This window comes from Megalops cyprinoides, chromosome 9 (assembly GCF_013368585.1).
Source record: "Megalops cyprinoides isolate fMegCyp1 chromosome 9, fMegCyp1.pri, whole genome shotgun sequence".
Taxonomy (NCBI): domain Eukaryota; kingdom Metazoa; phylum Chordata; class Actinopteri; order Elopiformes; family Megalopidae; genus Megalops; species Megalops cyprinoides.
The window spans coordinates 27,635,465-27,657,807 of NC_050591.1; the positions used below are offsets into that span (position 1 = coordinate 27,635,465).

Here is a 22,343-nt window from a genome sequence, read left to right on the forward strand (position 1 = left end):
CTCATGTCAATTTAGGTCTCTCAAGAGGCTTGGCAGCGAGCGTGTGGGAAGATGCAAGATCCCATAGTTTCTTCTTAACGAAGGAGCTAGGCACATTGCCTCCATCACTCATCTTCAAGTGGCACCACCCTGAGCCCACAGCTGGTGGGCTAACAGAAGTGTCATCTTCTCCATCTGAAGGAGTGCAGAAAAATCCACACATCCCTTTGAAATTCTGCACCAGGCGGTTTACTTCCAGGGTGAATCAAGCTCGGGACCTTTAGGCTCAGGGATTCATGTGCTCCCTATTTTCTGAGGTTGTAATCGAAACACCAGAACAGTTGGCTAAAATCACATGGCCTTTGATGGTGGTTATTTCTCAGGGCTGAGTATTAAAGGCAGCCAAGGGAATCTAAAACAGCTGACTGTCAACACTGAGCAACACTTGACTGATTAGTGCCTCCTGTTGAGGGAGAGTCCAGGAACTGAAGCACAGACTAGTAGCACTCTCTGTGATTATCATTACACCTGATGAAAAAAGCAGCCATAGTATCAGCAGATAACTGGAACAACAAAAAAAACAACCTTTTCTCCTGTCTCTCAGCGAATCATGTTCGAAAAAGCAAGTTGACTGGTACCCATACAGGGTTAGTCCTCAGTTTTTTGACGGGTGCCTTCCACAGAACTATAGAAGGATTGGAGGGCATTTAGTAAAAGAAAGACAGATATCTTTAACATACTGTTAGGAGTGGGGAAAGAAGCAGGTAAGGAAGCTCTGTAGCCAGTGAACAAGATGCCCTGCATAACACTCAAGCGCTGCTTAATATGACAGAATCTGACAGTTATGCTGGGACTAACAGGCTGGGCCTGGTGGATGGTGAAGTGAGCGTTACCTGGTCTCCAGGGGGATGTTGCTGTTGAGCAGCCAGTTGTCCTGGGCACTCCCAGACTCCTGTACACTGCCGGGGCCCTCAGGCGGGATGGAGCTGTCTGTGGGGGCCGGGCTGGGGTTACTGCGGGGTGTGTAGTTCCCACGGTTCAGGGAGTTGACAGAGGCCGCATGGTGCTGGCTTGGCGAGTGGGAGTGGGACAGTGGGAGTGGGGGCGTCCGGAGCTGGGAATGGTTCTGAAATGTACCGTCTGAAACAGAAAAACAGAACACAAGCGCTTAGATTAATTAATACTTGACTACTGGTGCCGGTAACATTGAAATATTTGGACACTGATAATGTAAAAGGTTTGAGCTTTGTTCTCAATAAGCTGATTCACTTACTTAATCACAGTATTTGTTCTGACCACACAGACTCAGAACTGTTTCAGGAAAGAATATGTGAGCTCTGTGTACCCTTATGCTGTAATAGAGTAATTATTAATCCCCAAGAAAAGCAAAAAACGCTGTTCTGCCTCATCTGAAACTATTGGGATGGTATGTAGAGGCGTTCTGACACAAATTAATTTTCCACACTACATGAAAAAAAACCTATGTGAAGAAGCTTGCCAACTGCTTCTCACATTTAAAGGTTTTCTTTCAAAACAAAATAATGGAGTTATCAAAAAGACAAGTATATTATAAATAAAAAGGAAAGGTTGAAAGAGGTACAAGGGATAAAAATGCTAAATTTGTATTACCTGGTTTCCCAACTGGGAGGTAGGGCTAATCAATTAAACAATTCTCCAGTGTCTCAATGTAGGTTTTGTAGAAGTTATTTCTATTTTTATTATTTGGTAATTTGTTATTTGGTAAAATTGTTTATGTACATGGTAAATTAAGCAAAAATTGAAATACACTGAAATGGTTGCTGCACTTAATATTACGTAATACTTAATATTACTATTATTAGCATTACTTTTGTTGTTATTATTAAATAAAAGACCAGTTCCACAGCTGAATATTTCTTTATTGCCCTCATAAATACTTGCAGAAAAATGTGAAGCCTATGCTGCTTTTTCATTGGAAGTAATTTGATTGATCTGCGCCTAAGCAACAGAATTCTGATCCCAATTTACAGAATCCTGAACGAGACAGGTAATACACCATAATGGCCTCTCCTTTATGACAAGGTCCTCTTTCCTCTTAGGGGTAGGTGGTGGATGGGGCTTGAAACTTGGTCCAGGTTCATTTCAGCTGGTGGTGAGAGTGACCACAGCCATTAGTGTTTAGCTGTCTTGGCTCATCAGGCAGCTGGCCTGGTCCCACTCTTGATGCAGGTTAATTATGAGACCCCCGTCTCCAAGCAATTGCCACATTAGTGGCATGGTGTCAGATTCCAGGAGCTGTTCATTACAGCGTTGCAGAGATCCCCTCCGTGCCCATAACTAACAACATCACATAGCTTTACTGCACTTCAATTCCCCCCTGCACTGCCTTTTCCTGCACAAACATTTGCTTTCCGCCCGATTTTTCCATAGATACTTGTGACACTGGCTGTGCTTATTGGCTGTGCAAAAAACAGCCTGTGAGTTGGTTTGCTATAGCCATTGGCCTCTCTGTGACATCACATTACTTGCACTACTCATCTGCTGTGCAAGGAGTCTAAAACGTTATCTGCAAATGCTCAGAGCAGGCGGGGAAGCTGAATGGGATGTGTCACTTCTGGCAGGAATTAAGCAGCATTAGCTACTGTATCTCCAGGAGTGACAGTCTGTCATTTACCTGTGTTGAATTACTGCTGCCAATCTGTTTTTGGTTTCACTCAAACAATGAGGTTCTGTTGCCCTACAAGGCTTTACTGCCAACAAAATTCTGTTTTTTTTTTATTTTATCCACTTTTTAATACTACTAAACTTCAAGCAGATGCCTTTCTTTCAAATGATTTGCTTGGTTCTTTGTGCATTTAAAAGATCAAACTGTTAGAGCCCTTGAGCTCAAACACTTTTCACTAGTAGCTTTCTAAAACTGATTTGAAAAAGCAGGTGATTAGCATGAAATAATTATGACCTGAAAGTGACAAGCATCAGGCTCGAACGGGTGACAGAATGAGCCTGAAATGCCTGCCGTTCTGAATGCCTGAAGGCACCAAAATTGGTGTCGAACGTTAACCACAAACAAACAGCGAGGCTCATTTTGACTGCTAATTGTGACCTTTCATCAAACAAAGAAGCTTGTTAGTAACCTTTTTTGTCCAACAAGTGCATGTCAACGATATGGTGTTGGATGTATTCAGAATGTCTCGACTTGATGTAGATTCTCAGGTGAGACTGCAGGCTCTCTCACCAGGTCGTCACCTCAGTAGTTGACCTTTTGGTAGGCTATCCAAGACCCCCATTGTGTCTCATCACTAGTAAACATCAGCCTCTGTCACGCTGTGAAATATGACACTACCTAATTACGATTACAAATCACTTATAAATAATGCATGGACAATGGGGAAATAGAATTGCAAAATATTTTTATGTCATTCAAAATTGTTACAGTGTATTAGAACCCACAACATTGAGGACGTACTGCTACATGCATGAATTAATGAACCAGTGAGCTAACTTTCATTTTGGTGTGTGTGATTCAAGGTCATTTGGAGTTTGTGTAATGAGATGCAGAAATATGAGGATGACAATCTTGCCAATCAACTGTGATATCTTTTTGCTACTGCACGCTCTCTTAAACTACAGCATACTTTGATTCTAAGAATCACATCCGTTCAGGACAATTTGATTCTTTTAAGTGCTTGATCCTTAATAATGGTTTTTCAAATATAGGGGTAAAGTGATTCATGGTTTAAACAATGTTTCTCTCTTAATTGACTAAATAATGTCTTTAGACAAGTTCTTCAAAGAAGAAAAGTAATAGGTCTGGAGTGTTCAACAGTTTTATAGTATGTTTTATTAAATAATACTAAATGAAAAGACATCTTTATAGTTTGAATATCTCCATGTTAATTGCTAGCACTGTGTAAGCTACAATGCTGTGGTGCATTAACTCAATTTCCCAGCTTTTGGTCCTTGGTCTTAAGCTTATAAGACTACACCTTAACCCCCAACTGTGCTCCTTTCCCCTCCTAACACATGGTAAAAGATTAGTGGCAAAACTAATGGCAGTTTATGCAATGATGACAAAATTCTGGTGGTAGTTTAAGTTAATTTTTGAAGCAGCAAAAAATCCAACGGTGGCTAGTAATTGGTGTTAGTAGCATTACGTTGTGTACCTTATGACAGGACTCACTCCCTTTTTGTCAATATTTTCCACACTATAACTATACTTCATGTATGACACTGATGATTAAGTATCTATGCAGCCACTTACCTAACCCTGTTGAATGCACTTATTGCAGGTGGCTCTGGATAAGAGCATCTGCCAAATGAATAAATGTAAATGTAATACAAATGTAAGTCTGAAGAAGGCAGCACTTTGCACCTGTAATAACCACCTTTGTATTCCTTCTATTATGACTGGTATCCATGCATCCAGCTAAACTGCACAACTTTTTTTCTCAAAATATTTTACAGGCAAGTAGCTTTGGTAATTAGCACAAGTTAAGAGATCTACTGTCTTCAAATTCTAACGTTTTTTTATTATTAATTATGCACCATAGCACTCCACTGAGCACTGTATTACATGTTGTCAGCGGGCCCAAATTGATTCTTCTAAGCATACTGCTTGATTCTAACAAGCAGAGTTTTTAAACAACATTAATATTGGAAAGATTCTGTCTCAGTGTTTTTGATCACTATATGTGGCTAATTTGGCTAATTCTTATATCAGCATATCTCATAAGTGGAGTATACTGTATTACCATACATCCTGTGTCATGAATGATGCACAGGCTAACTGATGTGCAGAACTGGCAGCTTGTTGTCTCCATAACATTTGCAGCTATTGCATAACAATCACTCCTAATTTGCAGTGTACAAAACACATCCAGACACACTTGTACACGTTCCGATCCCTGCAAATCAGAGAGTGGGTTGCGGACGTTACACGAAACCCAAGATTTCAATTTGGCTTAACAGGGCAGTATTTCACATCTGCACCAAGACACATCCACATCAAGGCAGAGAATCTGAGGATCGCTGTGCTTTATTCAGATTAAGACTCTTCACACTAGGGATATCAGATGTGCATAAAACCATCCAGCACAATTTGATACTCCCAACCTACCATGCAAGATAATGCACTGATGTCCTTGCGCACTTTGTGTTAAGAACAGCACACTTTATCCATCAATTTCCATACTTGCTAAGCCATTCATCAATCAAAGGGCTTCTGCCTCTCAGTGCAGAGTGATGCAGCTTTTCTCCTTAACAGGCTGCCATCTTTTATTCAACTGATATCCACTCCAGACGATTGCCAATTATAAGACTGTAGGTTATAAAAAAAGGAAAAAATGCACACAAGTGCACACATCTGCTGAAGTCTCGCTTGTCATTATCAGTTTGCTCGCACACACAGTAGCATTCACCAGTGTTTCCAGGCACGCTTTCAAACTGATTCCTAGAGATTCCTAGCTGCGGTCAACATGTTGATTGAAATCATTATCCGACCACCGCCAACTGCTCCCAGAGGCAAAAATAAACAGTACAGCCAACAGAGTGAGACAGGGCAGTAGCTGCATTCATCAGAAGGTGAGTGCCAATATGACCCTCATTAGGACAACTGCAAAGCAAAGCAATCTGCACAGCCTGTTAATCTCAACACTCTCACCAATTCAAAATACCAGTATAATAGAACATATACACACACAAACACACACACACACACACACACACACAAACACACACACAAACACACACACACTGTGATGGAGTGCCGTCAGACACACACACACCAAAAAAAAAAAAAAAACGTTGAAATGATTTTTTTTTTAATACAAATAGGGACCTGCTTTAACTTGCAGTTCTCTGCACCAGCTGCATGGTTTATGGGTCAATATTTGTTGATGACACCTGATGGGAGGCCTTGCCCATGTCCATGGGCCATTAGAAAATGGAGAAAAGCTAGAATCCACCGGCTACACTGCCATGATATCAGTGATAATATGTTGACTCATGCAACATGGTGAACATATTTTCAAACCCATCATTAAAGAAACATCGAGCTGACAGAAATCCAGTTACTTTTATTCTCTTTCGGTTTGGACACAGACTATATCATTAGTCAGGCTGGGTGACAGATGGTTGCTCACAAAGCTGCTTTCCCCCATTGCTGCCTCCACAATTACTCATACCGCTGCAGTTCTGCGATGGACACATGTTGGCAATGGGGATAGAGACCAGCTATGAGTGAAACTGAGACAAGGTTTTCTCTGTATCCTGCAATTAGTAAAACTGATGACCAGGGTTAGGGCAGCCAACTTATGCAGACACAAAAATAGCTCCCTCTGGATGTACACAAAGTAATCTGTTTACCCTAAAATCTGTTTCAAACATCTTCCAAGGGCAAAAATACATTCAGATCAGACATTTCCTGGTGTGCACTCATTGTGTAAACAGAACTATCAGTCCCCCTGAGAATTACACTTAGCAAGACATTTACACAAACAAAACACTCAAAATACAGCAATCTTATAGTCTGAGGCTTTCACCAGCTAATAGCTTCTGACAGAAAATGTCAAAAACTATACATTAAAGAGAACTGAGGTTCACCAGTACTTTAAGCAACCCAATTCTGTCCTCCAATTCTGTTTCCTTCTGCCTTTGTCCTTGCTCCAGTCTTTGGCCCTGGAGCAGCTTTGCTAGCATTGCAAACTGGAGGCACCGTCAAAGGATAAGTGTTTCATTTTCGCTGAAAGGTAAAAGGAAGACATGGTTTATCACAGTCCTTGAAACAATCAGCAGTTCCACAGCAACACCAAAAAGAGTCCATGATTCAGCAACAGTGAGTCATCACAATTCAGCACAGCTGCTCTCTCTTCTACACAACCAAAGAATCACTGGAGTTTAAACTTTACCTCACTTCCTTCAGAAAAGAGCAAAAGGACCTCAAAAGCTGAACTTTAAGATGACAGAACACTGTCTATTCATAGTCCTGACCACCATCATTTTTTTCAATCTCAGTGTATCTATTGATCAGAATATTCACCATTCAGGTGTCTATTGATGGATCAGGTCCTGGGTCAATCTGGGTAGGAATAGACATCTTACTGCATTCAAAATTTCCAATAAAAGCACTAAGAATAATCCCTCATCATGGAACACCTGTGTAATAACATCCATATTGACTCATTACACTACAGCTTGTAACTGTGTGGTTCTGCACTGTGACCTTATTATGTATTGTATTTTGACAATCAATGTCCCACTAACAAATAACAAGCCAGTCTAATGACCATCAGCTATATTTTGACGTGGACTGCTCTACAATATTTTTAGATACCTCATAACTATATCTCCTAACAGTATGATGTAAGTAGCAATGCTAGTTTAGTGCATAATGTTGACAATTATAAAATAAATAACTGGTTAATACAGACTCTTTTTTTCCTTTTTGGTTCTGCAATGGCATATGCATCATGACTATTTTGATATTCATTTCAGGAAGATGTAAACGGGTTGAGAAAACCTGTTCTTCAGTTCAGTGTGTATAGGCATCAATAGGCAATTAAGGCTGGCTACGGACAATCTCTGAGGAAAATCCGGTTGCTTCAGAAGGCAGAAGGCAGTGTTAGTTCATAGTAGTGGGTAATACCAATCAGTAAATACCAACAGTGAATTGATGAATAATTGATGAAGCATGGGAACAGCTTTTCACAAAGAAGGCATAACACAGTGAGTTCTCATCTCTCCAAAGCGAATACTGAAATGCTAGGATATTGTAAATATCCTATATTGGATATTGTTTCCCCCACTGTCCACTGTATGTACACTGGAGATGCAAAAAATTATCTTGTGCTAATAACCTACTCACTTAAATCTGTGGATAATGCCAAAGAAAGAAAAAATGTAAAACAGAAAAATGTAGAATCCAAGCTGAGTAAGTCACATCCTAATAAAGTAAGTAATATTCCAAAAAGCACAAAGGCTTGGCATTTCCATACAACATTTATCAAAAGCTTGCCAAATAAACAGTCCACAAGTGTTCCCAACTGCTGCTTCCTAAGAAGCTAATAAAAAAACATCCCACCAAGTTACATTAGGCCAAACACAACAATAATATTTCTTGCCAACTCACTCTTCCAATCAGAACTCTATTGAATCTAAACACAATGCCCTTTGTTCCAAATATGAAAATTAAAGTTATTATTTTACTTCTTACACATCAATTTTTGTCATTTCATGTAAACTGATTTTATGTAAACTGATAAACTGTGAAAGAAAAGGTAGGAAAAAGGAGCTTTGTTCGGGGCAAAGCACATTGAGGTTAGACTGAAAGTGCAACTCTCCTTCTGAGCCTCTGCCACTGACAGAGGTCCCCCACATCACAGACTTCTGAGGGGGGAACCGAGTGGGAATACTTGCTGTCTTCACAGGGTTCATTTGAGAAGTAACAGTTTCAACAAACACAACACGGTGGGTATCGTTCTCAGCATCCGCTGGTCTCCCTCCCAACGTTTGAGTGACAGGCCCCCAGCCTGCCACCGCCACATCCCTGCCTACCTCCATTAATTAGCAGAGGGAAAAACACATCACGTTTATTTGCGGCGAATACCATCTTGTCAGTGTCTCTCACCCAAGCTGCCAGCTAAGCCCCACGAGACAAAGCAGCAAAGAAATAATGGCACAGGCTTCACAGCATCACAGTTTGGATTTGGATTTTAACACACTTTAGAGGCACAGTGCAAGAACAGAAATGGCTCTTGAAACACGATTGCAAGTTTGCAAAATGTTATTACATTTTGCAAATGTTATTACTATTTTTCCAATCAATGTAATTGCCCCAATCAACATTTTGTCATTCTTTTGGAATGAAGCCAAACCATCTGGATCTTGTGAATGCTGTGCATTGTAGATGAAACTTTATTAGTGTTTTTGTTACATTATATTATCAAAAGTATAAAGATATTAAAGGAAAATATATGTTATTTTTAGTTTTGCACAGGTATTTATATTGCTGATTTTACAGTCAGACAACATGCAGATGAATTATCTGATGACTGTGAGATTCAAAATTCCACTGGAAAATGCACTAAAATATGCAAGTTGTACGTATTTTCATGCCATGTATAAGTGGCCAAAGATGGTGTCTGATTGATGTCTTGCCAGATCAAAGAATGAAAGTATAAGTAGTCTTTCACCCTTTCACTCATAAAGTCTAAAATCAATGCTGGGACTGTTACATTGTTTTTCTTTTCCACTGCATGCATTCAAAATAATTTTCCATTATGTAGCTGAAGACCTTTATTCCCTTATTTATGCCTATATGATTCTCAAGTAAAAGACTAAATACTCACATTTTTCAGTCAGAGAGTTAACTAGGATTATAATCAGCCTTCTGTTGTTCCATGTACTGATTCCCAAAAGCAAACCAATCGCTGAGGCAAACATCTTGAAAAAGCATTCAAAATCCCCAGCCAAAGTGATGCTCTGTCAGCCTTCAGCACATCAACACAAAAAGGCCTTACTACATCAGCTGCTCTGTGGATTGCATCAAGTAATCCACCAGCATTTTTTTTTTTTTTGATGAAGGTGGAAGAAATTTAGACAAGTCAGACAAGTTGAATTCTTTGAATGCTTCCAATCAAATAAGCATTCAGAATGTCCAAATATACAGTAAGGCATGCCAGTGTAAAAACAAACATAAACAACAGCAGATTAATGTCCTTTCAAGTAGTCAGCTAATGTGAAAAAATTCAACTGACAGCCATATAACTGCCATATGCTTTGTCAGTGAAAACATTTTACATATACATTTTTAACTTTTTTTTTCTCAAAATAATCCATTGTCCCCCTTCAACACAGTTTTCATCATCATCATCAGAAAAAAGGTCATGGTAAAATTTAAATTATTTCACAAATATTACATTTGCTCCACTTCAAGAGTAGTTTTTTTAAATCTGATATTGGTAAAATAGGACAGTACATGTGATGTCATAACACAGGTCTTTCAAACCAAAATACATGATTCACTCACTTCAATATCATGTGATGCCAAGTTCATAATGTTTTCTAAGATCTAAGATGTGCTAATTTCTCAAGGACTTTTGAGTTGCATTACATTCCAGGATATTTTCCATTAAAGAAAATTTGCTTCTACCCCAACCAGGAGCATAATTAAATGGTTCAAAGGATTCTGGAATTATTGCAACAAGTTTTTCAGCTTCTTTCCTGCAATACACGCTTGATTTGTAAATGCTGGAGAGTCTTTAATCCAGAGTTGCGAAATAGGGTAGGGAAAACCTCACCCCACCCCATGTTGCTTTGCATTAAAAGATGCTAAATGGGAGAGATGCTGGGTCTGAGCTTGTTTGTGACCCAGCGGGGAGCTTCTCCTTCTGAGAAGCTTTAACAGGCAGGCCCTGTGAGAAAGCCATGGGCCTTGGTGAAACACATGCTCAACACAATGTCCGCGGGCTTCAGTGAACAGCCTAAAGGGGTACTGGGAACCTCTTCATCTTTTTTCATGGGGTGGGGTGTGTGTATGTGGGAGCGGGTAGAGTTTACACACTTAAAAGAAATCACCCCCCTGGAAAACTGCACACATGTATCCATGCCATGAAATAATATAAGAACTGCACTTTGCATTTAATGTTTCATTTTTAAATGCCATAGAGTGAAACATAACATTGAGCATATATTACGCGTGGTCACACAAATTTTTCACAGCTCTGCTGCGGCAAAAATGCCTGGTGGGCCAATGATTATTTGTTTGGTGTATCATATCCCAGAGTTCACTTGCTTGCTCACAGATTCTGCTTCAGTCTTTAATGGAATCTTTGTGGAAAATTGCTTAATTTTCATTTTTATAATGTTCCCAAAACTGTAATGCACAGCACTCTTTCCACAGATTCTCTCTGTGCCAAAGAGACTAGACTTTGCATCCTAGTCTGTCTTGATAACATACATTCTTGGATTCTTGGATTAACTTTTGTGTCTTCTCATTTTCAGTTTATACGACAATATTCTGGAGTAGTATTTTTATGACAAAATGACACAAACATTTTTTGACTAGTATAACTCCACAGCTGCAATGGAAGGCATTACTGGAGTGTTCCAAAATTCCAAACAACTTTTTATATAGTCTGAAAAATGTACACTACACTGCTCCACACACAAGGTAATAAACAGTCTATATTAAATATCTGACATATTTCTATTAAAATACATTAAACGCCATGCTCTCAGACATGCACACATGCAGCTTTCTCTCAGGGGAAATGGCTTGCACAGTACTGTTTGGTAGACGTTTTGTCACATCGTTAACATGCAGCTAGGGACTGCAGAACAGAGGAGGACCATGTCACAGTGCGGTCAAAATGCCATAATTTACTCATTCCATTTACTGACTTTGGATAGCTCCAAAAGCTGAAATGCAAAGGAAATACGACTAACGTATCTGGGGCATCTGACAGGTAATTGCGGACCACATTTGTTAATATTGGTGAGCATTCCAGCAGGAAGAGCCAATATTTAATCCACTGAGAAATATGACTTTTATTTATTGCTACAAATATGAGCAGCAGCTATATTTGTTGAACTGGGGTCAGGCACAAACCGGAATTAAAACTGAAATCTATCCAAGTCATTACATCATAAATGTTCCACTTCCATTAACTCAGGGCAAGTCACATTGAGATTTATTAGAACAGGAGCTGTCCAATGTGTCTAGAGACACAATTTAATTAAAACAAGTGAGTGCTTCTTAAGACTGACACAGACATTATGAGAACTTGTAATGTACGGCTTGTCGTTATTAAATGTTTTCAATATGTGAGTTTTGTATTTGCATAGTCTATTCGTACCAAGTGTAATTGTGAACCAAGAACAACACGCAAATAAGTCATGCATCACTAAAGGAAAACAAACCAGGATTCTCACTGTGCTGAGACAGAAGGACAAGTCCAGGGAAATGCATGAAAATAGCCTGGGACAGGCTTCAACAGTGCATAAATAGAAGAGTATCTCTTTATTATTGAAATGGGGCCCTTGTACTGTCAAACCTATGTTGGTACAGTGGGAAAACAATGCAAAAAGACAGTGAGCTCACAGTAAGCTCTATTTGCATAATTTACTGCTTATTTACATATGCTCAGAATTTGGGGGGAAAGGTCTTTTAAGAGTAGAAGTGCTTCATTGCATGCTTTGCTGTAGTTTTGTGCAAAAGGAAAACTAGATGTGAATTAAACAGAGGGAGAGCAAGAATGCTAAATCGACAAACGGCCGCCCAGAACAGTGAACATTAACACGGCATCTGGAAGGCAGACCGTCAGGTGGCAGACATACCCACAATGCTTTAGTAAAGACGTCATTTACTTTTACTTTATTGTGATCAGACATGTGAAAGTCTGCGATGTAATGCTACTTCGTGGGAGTCTGATAAAGTACAAAGTTGACAGTGGGTTGCTGGGAGGATGGGAAGCTCTCCACAGCTCCCCAACTACCCCTTACTGAGCGCCTTAAGGCAGCCTATATTTCCATGCAAATTAGCACCATTGTCACAAGATAAATCTCCTGAAGAAAAGGATGTCCTTTACCCCCCCCCCCCCCCCCCCCACGCACATCCCCCTCTTTAACACCCCAGAATCTGTGCTAGGTGATAAGTATCATGTCCCCATAAACTTAAATGAGTTTAGGCGATTTGGGGATTTGGTTGAAGATGATAAGTCTTGCAGCAACCCCCGTTGAACCAATTGCAACAGTCTGGAGTTTGATTTAATTTCAGCCTTTGGTTAATTAAGTTGTCAAGTCCTATCAATTATTTACACAATTTTCTAGCTCTTTGAACAACATGCCCCTGAGAGAAGCTAAGAGCTCTTTTCTCTAACAGAGACTGCTTTTGTTGTGATCAGCTACAAGAAATGGCTGAAATGGAAAGCAGTACAAGCTTTGATCTGACCCTGACATCAATAAAGAGTGTTATATTCACACCTACAATGTGAAATGATAAACTTCCTTTTATGAAGCCCTATGTTTGCCTCTATGAATTCTGGGCCTTCTGAAACCTTATCAAAGACATCCATCCACGTTTTCTACATGTGTACTGGTGGGGTAATATATTTCATATTCCTAACAGCAAATCATGGTTTGCCTCTCTGAATCAGCTCATCTTCAGATGGAGGACAGTATAATTCTATTCAGGGGGCAAACCACTGATTCATGGCACCTCATCCTCACTAGATCACCGGTAACTGTCACAATTACAAAATCACAACGTACTATGTTTTATTGAAAATTTAAGATGGCAAGAAACACTTAAGCCATATGTCTCAGTTGGCCTTGGTCAGCTATTCCTGAAGATGGTAGAAAAATGTAATGTTAGATTAATGTTACGTCCTCCTCTAAGTCTACGATTTACAACCTTTTTTTTCAGAATATTCAGAGTGAATGTTTTTGTTTTTGAGATGTGTAGGCAGACTATAAACAGATTGATATGCTCCAGAGTTAATTAATTCAGAATGCCTGCACAATACGTAAAGAGGTTATTGAGCATGGACAATCACAAATGCCCTGCAAGACCAGAATCGAGCAGTCAGCATTGTGTGTTCCATAGTTTGTTTCTGATTAATTGGATTGATACATTATTAAACAAACAGCAAATACAATGAAAAATGACCAGAGATGATGAAGAGGGAAGCAAGTGACTAAATGAAAAACTACGGCACACGTGATGGCCAATATTAAGTTTTATCACCAGCAAGACACACTGTGAGGTTATCAGAAAAGGTTCGGAGAAAAAAAAAAAAAAGAACTAATCTTTCTCCACTTTACATTTGAATTTCCCTCACTTGTAAAACTTCCTGTGTCCTTTCTGCCACTGCTTTAGGCACATTCTAGCCAGAATCAGTCCGGCACACACAGAGTTAGAGAGTAGTAACAGTATTACAGCGTGAACAGCATAAGATTTGTTTTCCATAATGTAGCTGAAAATATCATTGATGGTATAAGGTGGGTTTCCAGAAAGACTTTTGACAGAACATGTTCACCCTCCAAAAAAACGATCCTAAAAAGAGCAAAACAATAATTTTTTATACACCAAAGGTTAATACTGTGATGAAAAAATATTAGTAAAATGTTAATAATTGGGGGAATCAAAAGTGCATCAAACGAAACACTTGTCCTTCAAGATTTGAACGGGTAAGAATTAACAACGGGTAAAATTTGCCATGACAGCTGCCCTGGAGAAATATGGCCAGATCTAGATTTCTATCTGAAGGGACTAACAAAGGCAGAAAGAGTTCTACACCATGACATGTCAAGAATGATTAACAGAAGAACAGACATCACCCACTGAAAAGAAACTGTGGCAGGTATCCCTAGTTAATGTAGATCTCAACCTTGAGGTCCAACCTTGATGACCCTGAGTCTACAACTAAACTCTTAACCAAGTAAAATGGTAAGAATTGTGATGGTGATCATGATGACAACTATTTTAATGCGGTACACATAACATGCATTGTTGATTCGATAATCAAATTATTCCTCTTCCAAACATCACATTACATTGCCTGCTTTTACATGCACAGTAACATACAATAAGAGAGACATTTTCTCTTTTTATTGTGCGTTACAGCAGAGGAACTTGTAATGACGTATTTGAAAGGAAAAATTTGTCAAAGGAAAAAATAAATATAAATAACATGAAAATAATGTAACACAGCAAAACAGTTTGGCATATGAAGCATTTGCATGTTCAGGTAAGTCTGAAGCATTGGTGAGATGAATACCACAGGCAACAAAGTTTCACTGAAAAAAATCAATTCCAAGTAACAAACTTCTCTTCATCTCAAGCTATGGTTGTTTCTGTCTTTGATACGGGTTCTTCTTCCCCTCTAGAGATCTCAGTGAGGAACATTCTTGGATAACCTGGGGCAAATGTTAGCGCTAACATTTTGACTCTCATCTGCTTCTCCCCAAAAGATTTACACAAGAGGAGCACTTACTAGCCGCTGGCTAATTCTATGTGCAGTAAAACATAAAAAAATTAGGAACCCAGGAGCCTCTGTAGCAAGCAGCAATAGACTGAAGACCAACTCACCGGTAGCAGTCGCAGCAGAAGAAGCATAGAGGTTCCCTGAGCCAGTTCTAACTAAGAATGAGTTAGGGCCAAACTCATCCTCAGAGTCAGAGTCCTGGGTTGGCTGAGCCTCACAGTTACCTAGCAACCTTCTCTGGCTTTCATTGGCTTCAAGGGAGGGGGGAGGTGAGGGGGAATGTTCAACGGGGGTAGAAGAGGTGGATGAACAATGCAGGGGAGGACCTGTGGACCACAGAGACAACACAAGGGGGAAAAAAATAAAAAACACAATTCCAGGCAAATCTAAAGGAGGACACAGCACATGCAAGACAAACAATAAGCCATGCATTTCTGAAACAGTTCTGTCTTTTTCAAATCTAATGTGTGAAAAGAACAGCAAGGACCATGGCAGCAATGACCAACTCTGCACTGCTGTCCAAGATGTTTTCAAATTGTAAAAAAATATGCAGCTCTTTGGAGATTTTTTTTTTCTTGACCCATTTCAAAAGACAGATTTGTTGTCTATGCATGGTAAAACAGAATATAAAGACAATATATGGATGCACATAAATTAAAACAGCAATGAAATCTGTGTTCTGCAGAGGTATACTTACACTTAATCACCCATTCACAGCAAACAGTGAAGGTTATGTTACAGATTAGATTTAAACAGTAATGTATCTGTGATAAATACACATTTGGGCAAAAAAACCTCAGGGCAAATATGAAATATTTTCATTATGTTGTTCTTCAGGGCTTTAGGTCTTCACAGTTTAGCTCAAAAGACAGCAGCACACAACATGGAGCAGACAGGGTTTAGCTCAAAAGACAGCAACACGCAACATGAAGCAGACTAGGGTAAGACGATATAGCAGAAAAATGTTTGTTAAAAAGTAGTACTTTGACAGCATAGTAAAATATACCTAGCATAGCAAAAATATATTTAGTATAGTCAAATGTATACATACATATACATGTTCAAATCACATTCAAATCTTAGTGATATTTTTAGTCCTCTCTCAGATTCTAGTTCTCTGCCAACAGACACACTGCTGAAATGCCTTTGGATTCATAAGCTAAGGGAGGTTAATATCACACTGAAACCTACTCATTATCACCTTTTGAACTGTCTATCAAAGCTACATGACTGAAAATTGTGCTGTTTAAAAATTCACAATTAAGCCCAAAATACTGCTCTTACACCAGCTTTGTAAATCAAAGTCTGTGTTGCGAGATAGAAGCAGTGGTCCTTTTCTGGAAGAGATGAGAATTAAAGCCTTTGTCAATTTGACAATTGTTTGCTTGCTGTAATCCAGTCTTCCTCATTTAAATGTCTAGGTGACCACATAATGTCTTTAACTGAGGCTATTAATGCATAAAATTCCTCCTTTGTCAATAAGGCGATGACCAATAATGCCTCAGACAGCAATATACTGGGAGGTGTTTTTGCAAACACTCCATCTATTTGCTGCATGGCAACAAGCGTATTTAGTGGGTGTGTTGGTATCATATGTGTTCAGATTACACTATGAAACCTCTTTGTTTCTATTCTCAGTCTTGTTAGATAGAGTAAAATTACCACCAAAGTCCTTCAATGTGTGACTAACATTGATAGTTCTACCAAACAGTCAGAAATGTGGGCTTATTGCTTTAGAAATACTGCTGCCATGGCCAAAGCCATACAGGGTATAATCACATTTGTTGGCAGACTTTTCACTATCTTTGCTTGCACGTGTATATAATTATCTTATAATCACAGTAATGTTTTCTGTATTGATGCAGCTCAACCAATTGGAAACAATTTAGACATAATTAGTAAAATTAGCCCATTTGTTGCAGACATACGAGCAACCCACTCCAACAGTTCCTTGATACAGTCATGGCTCACTCACGTTACACACTTTCAACATTAAAGACCACGTTGTACACCAGCCAGGTCCTACAACAGCTTGCACATTGGCCAGGAAAGGCCATAGAAGAGCCCTCTTATCGCCTAGTGATGTCATCACATCATCTTATGGCTGACAGTCAGGACTTTGACAGTCTTTCTGTGAGGAATTTAGCATCTTATGTGCCACAGAAATAAGTCAGCCACAGAAGTCAGTCATGTGACCTAGTCTGCCTGCAGCCTACTGGCCATGTTACCTGCTTTTGTACTCACGCTGTAAGGCCCGTGCCACACTTATAAGTACATAGCCACTGCCCCATCTTCCTTTCACAGTCAGCCTTCAAAAGAATACCAGCACACATAGCTGTTTAGCCCCAGGTTCTGAAACTAATGCCCCCAATAAAACCAGTGGTGAGACAGTTTTTGTGAATGGCCCCTATTCTACCACACATTCACACAGATGTTTGTTTCATTTACACAATGAGGTACAATGAGGTACAATTGTGTCGACACAAAGTCACCAGAACAGACAAGTTCTATTTCTATGCATTAAGAAGGCGAATAGTATCAAAAGTCATGACTGAAGAGCATTTGACTCCAACCAGGTCAAAACTAACCTTGAATCACTGAATGTCTTTCAGCCTATGGATATATTCAAGACAAACTGATTGCAATGGTTTAGGAGATGTTCAATCCTGAGGGTATCCTTTCAGATGACAGATGCACCACATGCTGGTTGTAACATTTTACAGGATAAAATGTTTTAGAAATGGGAAGCAATATAACTGCAATTAACAATTTAAAATAATTTCCATTATATAATTTACATTATAAATGGAAATGTACTTTTATCATAAGATTTGTATTAACTGTATACATTTCCCTGACTTGTTGAATTAAGTGTGTATGTTTCTTGGACCTTCTGTGATCCCCTGCCAAAATTCCTCAGCTAGTTGTTTATATAATGCATTGGTAACTTATGTACAATGTACTGGAGATTTCTTTAAAGTGCATTTTCAAGTGCACTACTGCCATTACAGTTTAAATGCCTTTCTAATCCTTTTGAACTGTGGTTGCACATGATTCTATATTACTAAAAGAAAATGTGTACTCATTTAAAGTACATCCCCACAATAGCAAAGGTGATCTCCTCACTGTATCTTTAACACATGAAACTAATGCAGAAATACTTCGACTTGAATTTTCATCAGAAATGATTTATTCCCCTTAATCAATTCCTTGGTGATACTGGGAAATAGATTAAAGTCCTCTAAAACTGGTCCAAAGTCAGAACTTAGGTTAAAGAGTTGATGCTTCTTACACAGAGGACATTTGTCTTCCGGACAAAGGTTTTGCTGTGTGTCGCCTTGTTTAATTAATGTCGGGTTTGGGTATGCCTCAGTTATTTCCAGTCTCCATGTACCTAAGGCTATGGAGAAAGAAAAGCTTGCAAGGAGCAGGTTAGGTGCCGGGAGAAGTTTCACCGTCTGCCAAGGTTGATTGCTTTTGCCTTCACTCACCGCATTACAACAGCAAAAGGACCTTTAGTTAGGAATCCTCTGACCATGTGCTCTTGTTTAAGTTCTTGACAGCTACTCTCTAGAGGCCTGCCCTTCAAGCCTCAGTGATGACTGCCTCGCACTGAAAGCCCAATTCAGTCCACCACCCAGAGCGCCAAGTCTTTATCTTCTTATAAGCAACCTAATTAAATGACTGGATGAACAAATGGGCGACTGTGATCAGCAGGTAGGGAGAGCCATGGTCTCCATGGTTACTCATTGTATCCCACCTACTCCTGAGGGACCTGGCCGAACATACAGAGCCAGCTGCAGGACAAACAGTACAAACAGCAGGGCCAGATCCCACATTGCTTCAATGCTCGTGCTATAAGCCTACCTTTCTGGGCTTCTTCAAATAAACATCCTGGGCTTTCTAGGCAAATGAATACAAGCATTTCTGCAAATCTGTTTCAGGGCCTCTCACACACCGCCATCCTTCCGACACTGAACAACAGTGTCCCTGACAACCACTAATGCAATAAGAACTAGCTTGTAACACAATAAATAATGTTTGCATCAATAAAGCTTTCAACCGGTAATGTGCACACCCTCTATTTTGAACCTTTTTTGAAGGACCCAGTAAATTATGTCATTATGATCAATTTGGTTGTGTGTGTGGGGTACTTCACACGATAGAACAGTACTTACAGAGTCCTCTATTAAAATACAACCTGGGCGCAGAAAAAATTTCAATAAAAGCCAAAAAATGTTCTTTTATTGGAAAGAGGCAATAATACAGACATTACAGAACTGTATGATAAGGACTTGGTCAAAGGCTCAAACAATGGTCTCCCAGTAATGCCAAGAGGTGCAGTGGAATACCTTGTGATGTTTCTTTATCAAACATTCAAAAGAACATTTATGATTAGGTTTGAATTATTTGATCTTTGTGAGTATGTGCATGCATGTGTTGAAACAGTGGAATTACAGACATATGCTATAATGTTAACTTTAGAAACAGAAGCTTCAATATAACACCTGGGTCTATTTATTACACTTGAAAAAAAACTGCAGACTGCAGATATTGTGGAGTTGACTATTTCTCTTGAAAGCAAGACAGTAAAAAACCCTTACTTTACATGCATGTCTGGTATAAAACTGGGCACAAAGACAACTGATGGTGAAGCGAAGAGAGACAGTATTTGTAATTTTCAGGATATGCTGCCGACCAAAGTAAGTTTATTGTGCAGATGAGTGTTAGTCAATTTCATATACTGCATAACAACCTCTTCAACTACCAGAGTCTACATGTAAAAAGGTCATCGTGCAAAGTAAGGGAATATGTAGTGTACGTGATTCCTTGCTTTCCCATCCGAGGAAATATGCTTACATTTTTATAGACCGAAGCAAGTAAACAAAGGCTTTCGTTATCTTAGCCAGCGCAGCTTTGAGGTGAGAGGGAAGCGTGACTCCACCTCTGCCATGAGCATACTCGATTTGTTCATGACTCAAGTGCGAGGCGGGATCAGCAAAAGGGTGCACCTCTGACAGAAATTCTAACCTCTAACAAACATTCCAGGGCCTGTACCCTCCAGCCACAGGCTGCTCTTGCACAACACAGATGCTGGAACATCTGCTCACAGACCTTACTTCCTGCAGTATCAAAAGGTTTTATTCAGCATCACGGAAAAAATCAAATACACCTACCTATATGTAGTTTTTGTCTCCACACTGCATGGAGTGAGCCTCTCCACAAAAACAAGTCAGCACAGAATATGTAATTTTCAATTTAAGACTGCAGATTCTTTGCATGTCACTGTGTTACCATATCAACAGGACTAAACCCTGAAACATGGGAGTCCAGTGACCTTTTAAAGATATTTTTGACTGAGTCATCTCATCACATTATACTAATCTTTGCACTCCAAGAAAGAAAAAATAAATAAAAACATTTGTCCTATCACAGTGACCGTTATGATAGCCGTCTTTGCTGTTTCGTATGATAGCGCTGCTGCCAGTCAACAGCTTGTCAGCCTAATACATCGGGCCTGTCTGGTAATCCACACTCTAAACAGGGAAAAGGGCAGCCAAAGACTGAAAGTGAATCCTGAGCGAAGGAGTCAAAGTGAGTTACAGCACTGCCGTGAGGGATGCGTCCCTGGGCACAGGGCGCACAACAAACGTTATGGGGGGGGGGATTCAAGTCTTTCTGAGGATGTCTTACAACACATAGGCTTTGGGTTTCCAAAAACCCATGAAAAGAGGCTTCGAAAAGTCTCTTGTTTTCTTTAAATAGATTCGCTCTGTTGAGGCAGTGCTATCTAAGCCAGTGCAACAACCCTGATTGAATGTGCCCAGTGCTCTCCTCGTCGTACTTGGCTCAGCGTTATCATCAAAGACCAGCTGAAGTAAAAAGCCAAACGAAGGCCTTCGAGTTGAGCACATCGGCTTTTTCCCATTCATCGGCCCATTAATTAACAAACAAGGGGATGCATAAAATGCAAGTCACTTAGCTGTATTCGTTAACATATGGGAAACAAAAAAAGGCACTCATTAAGGATACCAGCACCCTTTCAAAGAACCTCTGACTGCACAACTTGTGTTTTAATGAGCAATCTTCACTCACATTGAACACATCTGGTTATCAAAAAATGTTTTGTGTATCATTTCTCCAAGGCCAGATTGGTGCAATTATATTTTTTGTCCATTGAGGACCTTAATCTCAAGCATTTTGTGCCAATGAGCTTCAACTGACAATTAAGCCTCCTTGCTCCAAATATCTACATAATTTGATTACTACGCACTCTCAAAATCTCTTCAACATTAGGTGTGCTTTCATCTCTCTTAAGTTTGTCTCTCCTTGCCAATTTCTATACAAGTGAGAGTCAACTGATGCATATATTTACGCAAAATCTCCAGTGAGTACTCACCTGGAAAATTGATCCTTCCCTTTGTAATAATTAAAACATTACGGAGGCTTGTGATTTAAAGGCAACATTTTACATCCACAAGCAACACATTGCAGAGTTTTTTTTTTCCCCAAAAGAACCAGAACACTTGTCATCTGCACTTTCTCATCAACAGATTTTGGAGAAGGCGACCCGCTGCGACTTGCAAATGGTGACTAATCAAACAGAGACGGTGAAAATTCTATTCTCAAAGTGCTGCTGCTCACATATGGTCAAAGATGGAGGCCACCAGCACCCAGCCCACCACTTTCACACCATCCCATAATCCACTTCCATCTAGCAGGAAACCGCACACCCAGGAAAGAAGTTGGGACTTCAAAAACAGGACTACTGAACTGCAACCTACAACGGAAAAAACTAATAAATTTTCTCTGACAAAAGCCATAAAGCTGCACAGAATCAATACCATAGCATTTAAGAGGCAATATAATGTATGTGAAAGTTGAAAACACACAGCAAATACCCATAAATACTTTTTTATAGGCGGGGCAGTCCATTAGAAGGAGAATCAGGAAATGATCTACACATCTAATAAAACACTTCTTAATGCCCACAAAGCCAGGGCTCAAGTTAAGACTGACTAATTGTTCTAATTGAAACTCTATATCCACACACCTGTCAGTTTCAGGCCTGTATGGGCAAAAAAGAGAAAATATGGATGGCAATATTTCATTTTTACTTTCATGCCTAACAACCCAGTCCAATCCAAAAAACAAACTCACAATTTCTAAATGCATTTGAAACTGATTGATCATTTTGTTGTGGTGACAGCAATATTAATTTTAATGTGATGATGAAAACAAAAAAAGTCATTTCTGTAAAAACACTGGATTTTTTTTTTTTTTTGTTAGAGTTTTTCCCCCGTTTAAAGCAGTACATTGGATCCGCCACATGGTGTTTGCCATTTAAGACAGATACAAGAGAAGAAGGAGGGATATTTGTGCTCCTCTTTCTGCAGGGCCAGA

General features: G+C 39.5%; 1 protein-coding gene across 3 annotated transcripts in view; it reads right to left on the bottom strand.

Moving 5' to 3' along the window:
- The window catches only part of tenm4 (teneurin transmembrane protein 4), a 124,300-nt gene that overhangs the window by 82,604 nt on the left and 19,353 nt on the right, over positions 1–22,343 (bottom strand). For 2 of the 3 annotated variants that reach the window (XM_036536218.1, XM_036536217.1), the window contains exons 3-4: positions 15,044–15,265; positions 873–1,119 (exon numbers count right to left, since the gene is read on the bottom strand). In XM_036536218.1, coding sequence (XP_036392111.1) covers positions 873–1,119; positions 15,044–15,265 — 469 coding nt within the window. The remainder of the gene's footprint in view (positions 1–872; positions 1,120–15,043; positions 15,266–22,343) is intronic. The other variant, XM_036536219.1, reaches the window with a different exon arrangement.